Genomic DNA, 13,275 nt, shown 5'->3' on the forward strand with positions numbered 1-13,275 from the left:
TTTGTTTAAAAAGTCATTTGTCCCCTTGTTAGTGCAAATTGAATAGAATTTTTATTGTTGGTGAGGTGACAAGTTAGTTACCCTTCACCTTCCTACTTCTCATCGGTTGATGGATGGATGGATGGAAACTGCATGATATTCTCGACTTGCTACAAAGTCTGTACGCGAATAAGTTAATGAATGAGAGTCAATTGTGCAGAATATCTCTTCTGAAGGTGTCGTGTGGATGGGGAGCATACTAATGAACTCACAACGCCAACCAGCTTATTCAGAAGAACCACTACGACCGAGACCAAGACTTGATGACGAGATATAAGACAAGACAAGTATTTAACTACTGTTGTTGCCTGCTCAGTTCGGTTTACTGGTAGTAATAGTTGTTGGGTTAACTAAGAGTTAAAACTGTGAAGAATGATTTAGTGTTAATGAGTTTTTAGCAGATACTGATGGACGGGGAGTAGTGCTGAAGGTGAGTCGATTCGAGGAAAATTCGACAGACAAAAATGGCGGATTTTAATCGACTTGATTCGTTTTTACGCAAGTAAAATTCTGAAAATTTAATATTTCTGGGTATAGTTTGTTGCTGGGAATTTGGTACAGTTTGAAATTTTGTACTGAACTATGACAAGAATAGATGGTCAAGAAAATACGACCATTCCCAGTCCAATACTTTCGACTACAAAGTCTCAGGTTTAGGAAATGGGGTTGACTCGGACTCACTTTCAGCACTACAGACGGGAGTGAGATGACGATAATAAAAAGTTTAGTTGCAGAATTTAGTTGCAGAATTGCGAGTATATTAACAACAACAACAACGGTCGAAAACGACAATAAGTTGGGAATTGACTTCTAAAGTTGTTGACGAAGTCGATAAATATGTATCCACTCCACAAACATTCAAACACCATACAATGTATGCGAGTTTAATGATTGATAGAGAAAAGATTTTGAAGAGTCGAGTTGAACTTCTGACTATCAATTGGATAAGGAGAGACAATAATATAGAATTCTCTCCAAGTCTAATCAAATTAGGTACGTAATCTGCACAAATGTTAAAGTGGGACAATTTATTTTTTGCTTTTTCAACCGGCTCGTAATTTGGTGAATATTTATGCATATTTAAAACACGAAAATTCAACGTCTCAAGTTTCTTTCTTCTTAAAAAAACGATCTATTCTTAAATCATGCGTTGTTTTAAAGTTTAAAATTAGTCATCATTTCGAGTCGGTATAACTAACTATTAATTTAATTTAGTGGCTTTAAAATAGCTCATCAATTAAGAAGTGTATGCCCATCTCTTCATCAACTGTCTCTCACTCAGCGTCTAATCAACATGATCGGGAACTCCTGTTTTACATGCATACATATCCCAAGATTGTTACCCAGTTGGTTTTACATCTCATTAATATTTTATTGCATACTGCACTTCTCTCCTTCTTCTGAGTATATGCTCAGCCAGTCACCCCGAAAACTTGGTAAATTTACACAGCAACCAACTACACAGCAACTACCTCCAATCCAATTTCCTTTATTGAAGTACAAGTGCAGCAGCTCGACAAGTGGTATGAGACATACGTGAAATTTTATCAATCCATCCGTGTGTACACATCCCATATTTGTTTTATTGAGTAGTCCTCATATATTTCTTTCTCTCATCTTTAATGCATCCCCACCACCACCGCTGCTCTGGCCGGATGGATGAGAGACAATAAATTAATTAGTCAGTCGTCATCTCTCTCTCTTAAGGAATCAAGAATGAGTTCGTCGTCGTGATGAATGCTCTTTCTTCTTCCACGTCTCCTTTTCCTCTGACTTGGTTTGGTCTCTCTCTCGGATAAAACGCTCATGACGATGATACTTGATAATTATTTTATTTTATTTTATGACCACTCCACTCTGCAGCTGCCTTGAGTTTAATTTAACCCGACCCGACTTGTCCTGCGTAGATTGTGTGCAAGTATGTATTATATATCCCAATAACGGGTTTCTCGTTTTTTTATTGGGATGCATTTCTTATAATTTATAACAAGAAGCTATTCACTCACTCACTCACTCACTCGCTCACTCACTTTATTAAAGTCGTAACTTGTAATTGAATTTATTGCGAGAAATGCTAATTATTATGGCGCACTTCTCACACGAAAGTGAGTAAAGTATAAAGACGATTTATTGGAGACGGGGCTTAATTAATTTGTCTCTCGTTGTGGGAAATAGAATTCAGAGAAAAAGGGTAAAAATTCTGACTATTTATTTATTGCTGATTAATATCGGGAAAGTATGAGGGGAAAGAGAGGAAAGTATGTTGTAAGAGAAAAAAAGACAGAAATGCAACAAAACGGTTCATCTAATAATTACATATTTGTTGGCCGCAGTTTTTTTTACATTTTTTTATAAATACGTGCCTAATAATTGTGTGAAAGAATTTTTAAAGGATTTATTATATTTTTGTAAAAATCCGCTCATCTCTTAATTGGTGGAATTAGTAATTATATTCCTTAAGCTGCTATTTTTAAGGATTTTTTGAGCCAAAATGGTTTCGACGGGCGGCCGAGAAGTGCTACTTATTTTAATTGTGAGGTTACGGTCATCCTTTTTAAGGGTCGTTGTGTTCCATGGGGTTCCACATCCACATCTCGCTCTCTTCATCCAGGTTGACTTTGGCTACGATATATCCTCTCCCATGGGTTGGAATTATTAGAAAAGGGAAATCCCAACTAATTGGTGGAGACATTGAACGCCAAACTAAAGAGAGAAAACTTGTTTCTTTTAAAAACTCGAAACCTTTCCGCTGCCTGCGTCCCTGCTGCTAATTCCTTTAATTCAAGAGCGTGTGAAGTGGTAGTCTGCTGGTGGCATAAATAAATTTGGAAGGTGAGTGAATGACTTGGACCCTTGCTCGTATTTACTCTCTACCCTACCCTGCCTGAGAAGAATAAGAGAATGAGAACCCCTCGAAAGCCAAAGGTACTTAATAAGCAAGCCAGCGAGTGAGTGAGTGAGGATCTCGATAAGGGATATTCCACTCTCAGGTATGGTACTGCGTGGTGGAGGTTTCTTCAGGAGGTTTCAGGGTCCTTGAGCCCTTACTCGCATCCCTTTGTTCTTCACCTCTTCTCGGATCATTCATATACCTCGCGAAACAAAAATGCACCCAGATTTTGAAAGTTTTCGGTCGGAAGTGCGTAAAATGTTTTCGAAAATTGGAAGTTATTGGAGGAAAATTGATGCTGAAAATGTCGTTCCACATTAAGACCAACATCTCTGGACGTGCATATGTACGAGAAAAACCTCGAGTTGAGAGAAGAAAAAGCAGTGTAATCTAATCTAAGAAAATATTTCGCTTTCATCCCACTCCATGTTTGTAGTGATGTTGAGCTGGGCAAAGTACCTCTTTTTTCAGTCTTGTTCACTCTCTCGAGTGGTGGAGGTGGTGTTTTGGTGTTGTGGAGAAGATAAGAAAATGACGGACCAGGTAAGACCACTAAAGTGCAACAAGAAACGCATAACGTCAAAGAGAGCCCACTCCAGGCAAGAAATTCATTACGCACTCCTTAAGTAAGTCGAATGGAGAAGGTGGATGGGATTAACGCTGTGCAATGGTCATGATGATAGAGACCAAAGGCAAAGGCTATAATGAGATGGTAACTGCGCATATAACGCGTAATAATCATAATAAATGCGACTCCTATAAAACTTAAGCTGACCAGAGCATTTAAGGAGAGGTGGGGGAGTACAAGGAAGTTTGGGATGAGGGATGCTTGACAAGTCGGGAAAAAATGCATGCACGAATAGCCATGTGCCTATTATATTATTCATTGGATAACCATTCCTCTTCGCACTCGGTCAGTTCATTGAGCACGCAATCAAAATGTGATGATGCAACTGCTCTTTTCAGAAAAGTTAAAAATTTCTCAAAAACTTGTAAGTAAATGCTAAACCATAAGGAGAATATGGGGCAAAATCGCCATTCTTCCTGTAACAAAACAATGGGAAACATCCTCGAACTTTTATTCCGAATAAAATCCCATCATTCCGTGATTTCTCGATCGGCCTTTTCCTTTTAACCCGGAGGAGTATACGTATGTACGTAAGGAAGGAAGAAAAGGTATTGTTACGTGCAATGCAAAGGTGTCAGCGGCTAACCTCAGATTTCCACAGGACCAATTTTTATTTGCTCAGTGACAAAAATGAACAGACCGAATTTTTTGCATTTTTCTTAATACGTGAATTTGACCCTTAGGCGTGATTTCAAAAAAATCTAAAACATTTATGCTCAGTGAATTTTGAAAATTGGAACTTTTACTGAAGCTCGGGATTTTTCACGGCAAAAATATATCAAATTAAAAAAAAAACATTTTCTAAAATTTAATAACGTAATTCTGAACATACATGCTTTAGACTTTAAAATCGTGCAAAAATTTGGCTGAAAATAATTTTAAAATTTCGCCACGGGGTAAAATTATCGCATTAATAAAAATACACAAATACGCGTCAGTTTATTTTAGACACCGGACAAATTAAAATTGATCCCGTCGAAATCTGAGGTTAGCCCCTGACACTTTCACATTATTATCTTGCCTGTGCTTACCTCATATCACTTCACTCTTCTTATTAGAAGACTGACTTGGACGATGCTGGGTTTAAACTGGTTGATAATAATAAAAGCATTTTTCTCCCAGGCTATCCCACACTACTCACCCTGGCATGTCTATCTCTTTTAGTGAGAGCACCATGCAATTACGTGGACATTTGCACATAACACGACCCCCGAGGAACGCTTGAGACAAAATCGGTCAAAAATTTCCAAATTCTGTCTCCCCCATGCCCCCAATTTTTGAAATTTCGCCCCACTCGGTATGAATCCCCCTCTTGCCTAGGATCCACGCTAAGCGTTTGGTATGTATTTCGAAAAGCAGGCAGGCATTCCTTATTATCCTCTCTCCAATGTTTAACCCGAATAATATACAATACGCCAAGAGTGGCCACGGGTTTCTCACTCCATCCACTCCACAATCCACTTTATACTTAACTTCTCGATCCACACTGTACTAACTGAGGAGCACGTTAAGTAAGTGGTGGTTGGTATTGGTGATGATAATGTTGTGAGAAGAAGTAAGAAATAAAATCTAGCGTTGCATGCTGTACCACTGACGACGATGGTTAAAGACATCAAACGGGCTATGCAACCCTGCAGGCTTTGTCTTGATCGTCAGTCGTTCAAACAGTCTCAGACTAGACGGATCAGATTCACGACCGTAGCCTTGCGATTTACACGCACGCAGTTAACACAACATTCCGTTTTACGAAACGAAAGTCGTCGTGGTGTGATCATCCCTCGTTCCAGTGTGATTTCTAGGATCTCGGATTATGACATCTTGACAGATAGTGAGAGAGAGAGAATGAAAGTGGGTAACCGGAAGCTGATACCCGTGCAATAGAAGAATTGATCTTCTTCTCCTCCAACTAATCCGACCCGGGTAACCCAACCGCTTACTTACGGGTGACACCATGTAAAGTGACTGACGCGACATTGTGTCGTGGCACTCATAATAAATAAGTGACCCGATTGGATTATTTTTCCGTGTCGAGAACAACAACGTGTCCGTCCATCCATAAGCAATATAAATAAAGTCATGAGTGCGGTGGTAACACAACTGCTACAACCCAGCCCAGGCGCCATGCCGTCACAATGGGGATAATCATGACGACGTAAAGTTAAAGGGTCTCTCCCTATATCCAGACTATAGAAAACAGCCAAAAACACTCCTCAGGGGTCATGTCTAAGAGTTAAAAATAGCTAAAATTTTGTCTAAGAGTTTGTTAATTGTTCGTCATCAAATATGGGAACCAGAAGATTCCATGAGACAATGATAGTGAAAGATGGTTTTCATACTTGGTCGTCTGGACTCGACGTCGTCGTTGGTTTTACAGATTTATAAAATTCGTCACCATTCCTAAAAACAACTCGCACCCGATTAAAGTGTGTCGATCAATCCTCTTTCCGTGTCGTTATAAATCGTTATATTTTTCAAGTGAATTTCGCCAGTGTAAAATCTTCTCCACAAAAGAAGATTTTGAAAATGGGTGTGTTTTCATCGATCAGAGGTGGTGGGAGCAGCAGTACAATGATGAGTAGTAGGAGGAGGAGTGGTGGAGTTTTTGTGCTCTCGTACAAATTATTTTCTGTGATGTTGGTCCAAACTTTGGTCCTTATTATGTGTTCCATGTGCTGCTCTAGTAAAGTGTTCAATGTTCATTGGAACACTTCCAATCCAATGTAAGTAGACGAATCTTCTTTGTTTTCTTTCAATTAGTTAGTTAGTTTGGACGGGTTGGGGAATGTGACGTGGTTATAATTGGGTGGTTGGAACGTGGTTGTTTTGTTCGTGGGGACAATTTTTCTGGGTTCATGTCTACTTCCTCATCCCCATTTTTGTCAATCTCTACATATAAAAAATTAAAAATTGCACACAACCAACAGTCAACATAACATTTTCATGCCCCCAAAATTTTTAGGAAACTCAATTCTATCCCCACAAAAAAAATCTATTTCCCAAATCTGAAAAAGAATATGAGACCCTCACTCATTCAATTATATTTGACCTTTTTTTCCTTTTTACACGTCAACGAGTAGTCGTAAGAAGAAGTAGCATTAAGAAGTCCGTCGAATGCACCTTGAAATTAAATAAAAGTTCAGGTGGCCACTTGACACCTTTTTACCAAGCAAAGAAACTTCTTTTGGTAGAGTCAACTTCCTGTCGGGTACGAAATCTTGTGTATTTTCTACCTTGTCCATCCACGAAATCTAATGGAAGCGAAAAATAATCATGTTTCGGAAAAGTTTTCATATTACGTAGCTCAGGTAGGAGGATGATAAACCATCAAACATGTTTAGCACTTGTTGAGTGTATAAAAAATACCCCCAACTTTATTACTTTATATATCAAATGGAGTGACAATAATAATAATAAAGTATTATAATACTCCTCATAATAATGGGAGTACGTACGTATATTCGTACAGTGCGTCGTTGAGGACACAATTTTCCAACATAGGGAACGAGGAGGAGATAAAATATGAGGATACGAGGTGCTAATCGATATTTTATTAGTGTGCTTCCCACAATAAAATAAAGTGTCGTGGCAAAAGTAGGTGTAAAATCAGAACTTTTCTTACTTCTCCTCTCTTCTTATTGTGATAAATAGGAATGCCTGACGAAAAATCCATTACATTAGCAACTTCTCACCTCGCCACCTAGATTCTAATTTGTTTGGACTAAAATCAAAGAAAATTCAGCGTCGTCAATACCGTGATCTCCCTATTTTTGGGAGAATATAACGAGCTCTACCCATATTTTGCTTACTCAGGTGTCCATACTTTTTATTGGGGTAGGCATTTCTTGAGGGTTTAGACACATTTTTCTCCTCTTTTTTGTCCTGATTGCTACTCAAGTGTGACGATTAAATTGAGTGGATGAGACATATTGTTGTATTCTCATTATTTCATCACCGTCGCCGTCATTATCATCCTGCTGTTGTTGTCATCATCTTGTTAGTGCGAAATGAATGTGCAGAAATGCTCTAGGAGTAGTAGTGGCGCATAAGTAAATGGGAAACATAGCAGAATGCCAAGCCAGTAGGGAATATCTGTCCATGGGGAGTAAATAGCAGCGAGAGGAATGAAACATTTCCCCTATTGCTGGGCACACACGGCACACAATTGCTTCCAAATTCTACATTGTTCTCAGAAATTGAAGAAATTTAGAGGAAAAAAAGAGTGGCCTTCTTGCTGTGCGGAGAGAGAGGCACAAAGTAACAAACTTTAATTCGTTGTATGTCAAAGTGTGAATTGGACTTTTTTTTTGCTTCGAACATTTCGAAGATAGTGTTTTTTGTTGGGGGGATTTATTGGAGAAAAGATTCGTATCTTAGGAAATTAGTAGAGAGAGAGATCGTAGTTGAAAAAAAAGTTTTTAAATTGCGATTACTGCTTCTCAATCGTCACATATTTACATATTTTCAGTCTGGATTATAATTCAGAATAAAATAAAAGGAAACTCATGCACACATTCAAATCTCGTCGTCGTCGATAGGTGACGAAAAACTTATTTATCAATCGTCTTATCAACATATTGACTGGTTTAGATTTTATCAGGTTAGAGAAATTTACTTGCTGTGTTTTATTTATGACAACAATTTCCTACAATGACTGCAGGCATGAGTATGTTGTACACACAACATGCAGACACGTCTTCTTCCTGACTTGACGAGCCCGAGCCTGTTCCTAATTTGTAAAGAATTTGAAATTTGCTCATTTAAAATTGCAAATTTTTTAAAAGAGTAAACCATAATTAAATATTTGAATCGTACATGAATTATGTGAAAAAGTTGGTGTCACGTTTGGCACACAGGGTTGGATTTTTCCTCCACAAAGAAATTGAGCCATTGCGAATGAAACTTGATATGAGCCGTTCAATAGTTGATGTTTGTGGTTATTTAGCTTGGAATTTATGTATTTATTTATTCTTGAGTGAAAGAAGCCATCAGATGACATATCTCTGAATAAATTGTCCACAATTTAATTTCTCTCTTTGCAAAATTTATGTCATTTGCATCTCATGAAAGGATAGGGAGAGAGAGAGAGAGAAGGAAAACCGGCTTCAGGATGATGGTTGATAAAGAGATAACGAAAGAGTAACGATGATAGAAGATGTAACGAAATGATGGCGATATAATGCAACAAAGAATGCATGAGAAACTATTAATTTCCGTAAAATAAGACAGCAAAAATTAAAACTGAGAATTATTGGGAAGGGTGGGGTTGCTCGTGTCGTAATGTATGCGACTTTAAATTGGTACCTTTGCCAGCGTGTTGGTTGTGGATGCTTATTGGTTTTTATTTAAAAATCACATAAAACAGATCCCCACATGCAATCGTATAAGTACGCACAGATGTAAGCGTGACGATGGGTGGAGCAATTTTGTGACCGCGATCGACCACATTAACAACACGAAAAGTAGGAAAAGTTGCGACCTGATGAATGGTCAGCCAAGTTTCAAAGTGTGATACACTTTAAATCGTACATTGTGTCACCCCACAGAAGAAAAGCAAGAAGATAGAGAATTTTTTTAAGGATTCTCATCTCTCACACAAATCTTGCACAATGAATTTGTGGAATTGTGCACAAATTGCATTCACACCTTTGAAAAAATTATGACTCTGATATGCATACTCGCAGCAGCAGCAGTGTTGCCCATATTTGTCTTCTTCTACTTTATTTTATCACTTTGCTAATTTATGTTGGGACATTTTCTTCTCTCTCCAACGCCACCAAAGACAGAACCAGTCTGGTGTATCACTGCACATACTTATGCATATTATTGCATATCCTCCTCAAATGCGACACGAGAAACGACATCATTTATCTCTCCTGTACCAAAAGTCAGCTTCATTTCAACTAATTTGGCTCAAATTTATAAAAAAAATTTGTAAAGTTTAAATAAATTTGTTTGAATAATTAGCAAAAATAAAAAAAGTTGACCTTTACTTTACATTTACTACGACTTTAAGAAAGGTGGGGTTTCATACTGTTTGAGTGATGGAATAAAAACCTCCTCCGAAATTGAAGAAATAATAATGCTTTAAATTCTGTCTGCATTAAATATTCAAAATGTGTATGACGATCTTGCATTGCGTTGGGTAGACCTTTTAACCTGCGTGTATACATTTGCCATCATCTAAAAAACCCATGCATACATATGCAACCAATAACCAGCCAAATATTTGGTACACATACGCAGGCAGAGTGCATAAGGATGAAGATATACATAGTTTTTTGAAGCTTTGGTGCTGGTGGTTGGGTTATCTCTGCCTCTCTGTTTTTTGAAACCCTGCCAAATTTCTGTAGATGAAGTGCATGATAAAGGTGAAGATAAATTGGCATGGCGAGCACATAGAGTGGCGAAAGAAAGTGAGCATGTCGTTGTCGTCGTCAACTAGTCTCCTTTTGGTGAGAAGAAGTGATGGAAAATTTAAGCTTTTCTCCTCTCCAGTCTATGGTTTTTAGGCTGACAGTACTCGTCGTAGGTGGACGTCTTGTATGGGTCCAAATAGATTATGTCCATCCAGTGTCATTAATTGACGTTTCGATTATTTATTAAGTGTACCCATCATCACGTAATATGAAGGCGAATATGTAGGTGGGTTTGGACATGAAGTTTTACTCTTGTGCTACCATAAATCCGTGCCGCAACGGTTTATTTCATACTCTGTGCCCATCATTTTTGAACATTATTATTCCAAATATTATTATGATTATTATTACAAACACATCGACATCGTGTCTCCTCGTGGTGACATTTCTCACCGATATCCCAGTTTTTTTTTTGTAAGTACGTTGTTAGAACACTTCTCTAGTCTTGGGAGTCCAGAACAGTCTGACGACGAAGACGACGAACGACAAGCGACGCGGACGGGCACAAACGCCATAAAAAATAAAGTTTAAAAAAATCCATCTCTCTTTCCTAAACTGTCAACTGGCCATCCACACTGTGCCACTATACCAGGGCCACTTTTTTAATACTTTATTATTATTAAGGGTCCACTATTTCATCTCTCTCATATTTGTGTTTGTATAGCGGTGGGAGCCACATTCACGTGGTTTTCCTTCTGCTTGTGGTATTTATCCTACCTGACAAAGATCCCATCTCTCTCTTACCTTGCTGCTTTTGCTGATCCCATGGGTGATAACTTCCTCTAGTTTTTTCCTTTAAAAAATGTCATCCTGGTTCTTCGTGTTCATGTTGTGTCGTTTCTTGGTCATGTTACGTAACAAAAGGCATGTACGAACAAGAAGAGAGGTACACAAAAACCACTCTTGTCCTCGTATGAGCATCTATATGTACATACATACGTCGTACTACCACTCACCCTGGTTTCAGTCGTGGTCGTCCTGTTCTCCTTTTTCTTCCTTTTCGTAATTGTTTCAAATAATTAAGCTCAAGTTAAAAAATGAGTGGACGGCCAAGAAGACGACGACGACATCAATTCCACGGGTCGGTTCGGTTGGACTCATTTATTAAATTTATTTGGTAGATTATGCCGATTACATGGGAGAAGATAGATGGCTAAATAGATAGTTAATATGAATGTGATCTGATCTGATTGCAATGAGGGAAGTGCATAAGAGAGAGAGGAGACTCTAACCCCACCCGACCTGTGGACATACATGTGTACTATTTTGTATGTACTTTGATATGTATGTAGAGGAGAAGTTTTAATTTAATTAATTAATTCTATTTCATAAATTACCAGAGATTCATGTACCTCACAAACGTGGGTGGTATGATATGATGATGGTCAAAGTTATAGGGACGACGTGGTTGATTAGTAAATATCATTTTTCTTCGCTTTGTCCCCTGCTCGGTGGGGAAGTAGTGGGCCAAGATTCATGAGGTGATCTTATCGCCTCCTTATGGATAGAGGAGGCCTGTCTCCTTCTTCTTCTTGGGGACGAGAGGCGGCCAAGACGACGAAATGGAAACAGAGATGGGAAGAGTGATTAGGAACGGAGAGAAAAGAATAATAATAAGTTATATAGTTGGGTTACGTAAGATTATGTGAGGCTGCTGTAGAAGAGAACGACAAATAAATAAATTGGGGCTCTTCGCATGGAATGCCAACACACATTGGTGACAGGGCGTAGGACCGGATTAGTACGGACACAAGTATTTCGACGGGAGAGTAATCATTTTAGGTCCGAGTTGTTAATAGATGATGAATTGGGAAGAGATAGGAGCTTGATAAATTCTTGTCGAATTTCAAAATGTCAAATTTTTACCAAAACTGGTGGGGACAGGACAGTGATGTAGATGTGTGTATGGATTGATAAGGAATCAATATGAGTGATTTCCTGGTCCTCTCCGGGGTTCTGAACTGGACTCATGTAAGGTCAACCATTGAATGTGCTCGATGTTACCATCATCATCATCATCGTTATTATTACGATTCGGAATAATAATCAATGTCATTCAATTGTTGAATAAGTACGATGATGATGAGCCACCCATGGATCAAGATGGGGTATAAAGATCTCCTGATTCTTTTCTCTCCTGATCTATCTAGACCTCCCGATACTGTTTCTCTTCCTCTTTAATATTCCCTCGCCTTAATTTGTTCCCATTCTTGTTGATTGTTGATTATTACTTGGGTAATGTTGCATTTTATGGCATGTTAGTTAGTTAGTCTCCATTGTTGAGGTGAGGCTTATGCTGGGAGGGATATAGGACAAGAAGGTATTGATTGTTGTACACGTCTCTTCTAGCTATCCGTTGTCAAAAAGATTCTCTTCTGCTCTCCCATTCCGTTCCATTGTTGTTACATATCCACCAACCAACCAACCCACCACAACCACCACCCTCATTCTTGTCCTTATTCTCTGTCTTGGGGGAGGTCGCCAAGCATGGTGCTGGTAATCGTGGTGGGGATAAAAACTCTTAAAAAATTGGTTTAAACTTTTATTGTTATTTTCCGCTTAAGTAAGAGAAACCATAATTTATAACATTTCGTTCGAGTGGAGAAAGAGAGGATGTGAAACAATGAGTGAGAGACAAATGCTCATAAATACATGATTCGTTTAACTTTGTCTCTCACTTGTCACCTTTGGGAATGGAATATGTACGAGGCAGAAGAGGAGGAGGAGGAGGATGGGAAACGAAACGAATGGAAATGGAAGATGAAGAAGTGGTCGGTCCGACAGCCAAGTCGACTGCTCGTTCTCGTAATAAGGTGTGCAAGGATGGGATGCGAGATGAGATGTAAATTCAGACCGAACATATATTCAAAATCCATTACAAGGAACCAAATGAAATGAAAAGTTTTTAAAGAGTGCAACTCAAAGTCAAAAAGATAATGAATAATGAAGAGCCGAACCAAGAAGGCTGAGCTATACGGAATACAAGACCGGGGGGAGGCTTGCATATAAAATGTGCACTTTTATAAGCTGCCTGGAAGTTATGGATTATTTTATTAATGCATAATTTTTATCAGGATTGCAAGTAGAGATATCAAAATTTGGTAGAATTTTTAGTAAGAAAATGCATTTAGGAATAGTATGGAATAAAGTTTTTAAAATTTCATATCACTTATTTTTCCCGTAATAAGCAGTTCCTTGTATATTTCGGAATATTGATAGTTATCTTTTATATACTTCTCAGAATTTGTGAATGATTCTTTCATCCTCTGAGAGAAAATTGGAGATGCTATTTTTTGTCGGTG

At 38.3% G+C, this 13,275-nt stretch overlaps 1 protein-coding gene across 2 annotated transcripts in view; it reads left to right on the forward strand.

Moving 5' to 3' along the window:
• LOC110858241 (ephrin-B2) overlaps positions 1–13,275 on the forward strand; it is a 103,656-nt gene that overhangs the window by 45,327 nt on the left and 45,054 nt on the right. Inside the window, exon 1 of one of the 2 annotated variants that reach the window (XM_022106923.2) lies at positions 5,201–6,277. The exons of the other annotated variant lie outside the window; for it this stretch is intronic. Within the exon in view, the coding sequence (XP_021962615.1) occupies positions 6,081–6,277 (197 nt within the window). The 5' untranslated portion in view covers positions 5,201–6,080. Of the gene's footprint in view, positions 1–5,200; positions 6,278–13,275 lie in introns of those variants that run through there. 2 annotated transcript variants of the gene reach the window in all.

Source organism: Folsomia candida, unplaced genomic scaffold (assembly GCF_002217175.1).
Source record: "Folsomia candida strain VU population unplaced genomic scaffold, ASM221717v1 Fcan01_Sc020, whole genome shotgun sequence".
In the NCBI taxonomy this organism is placed as follows: Eukaryota; Metazoa; Arthropoda; class Collembola; order Entomobryomorpha; family Isotomidae; genus Folsomia; species Folsomia candida.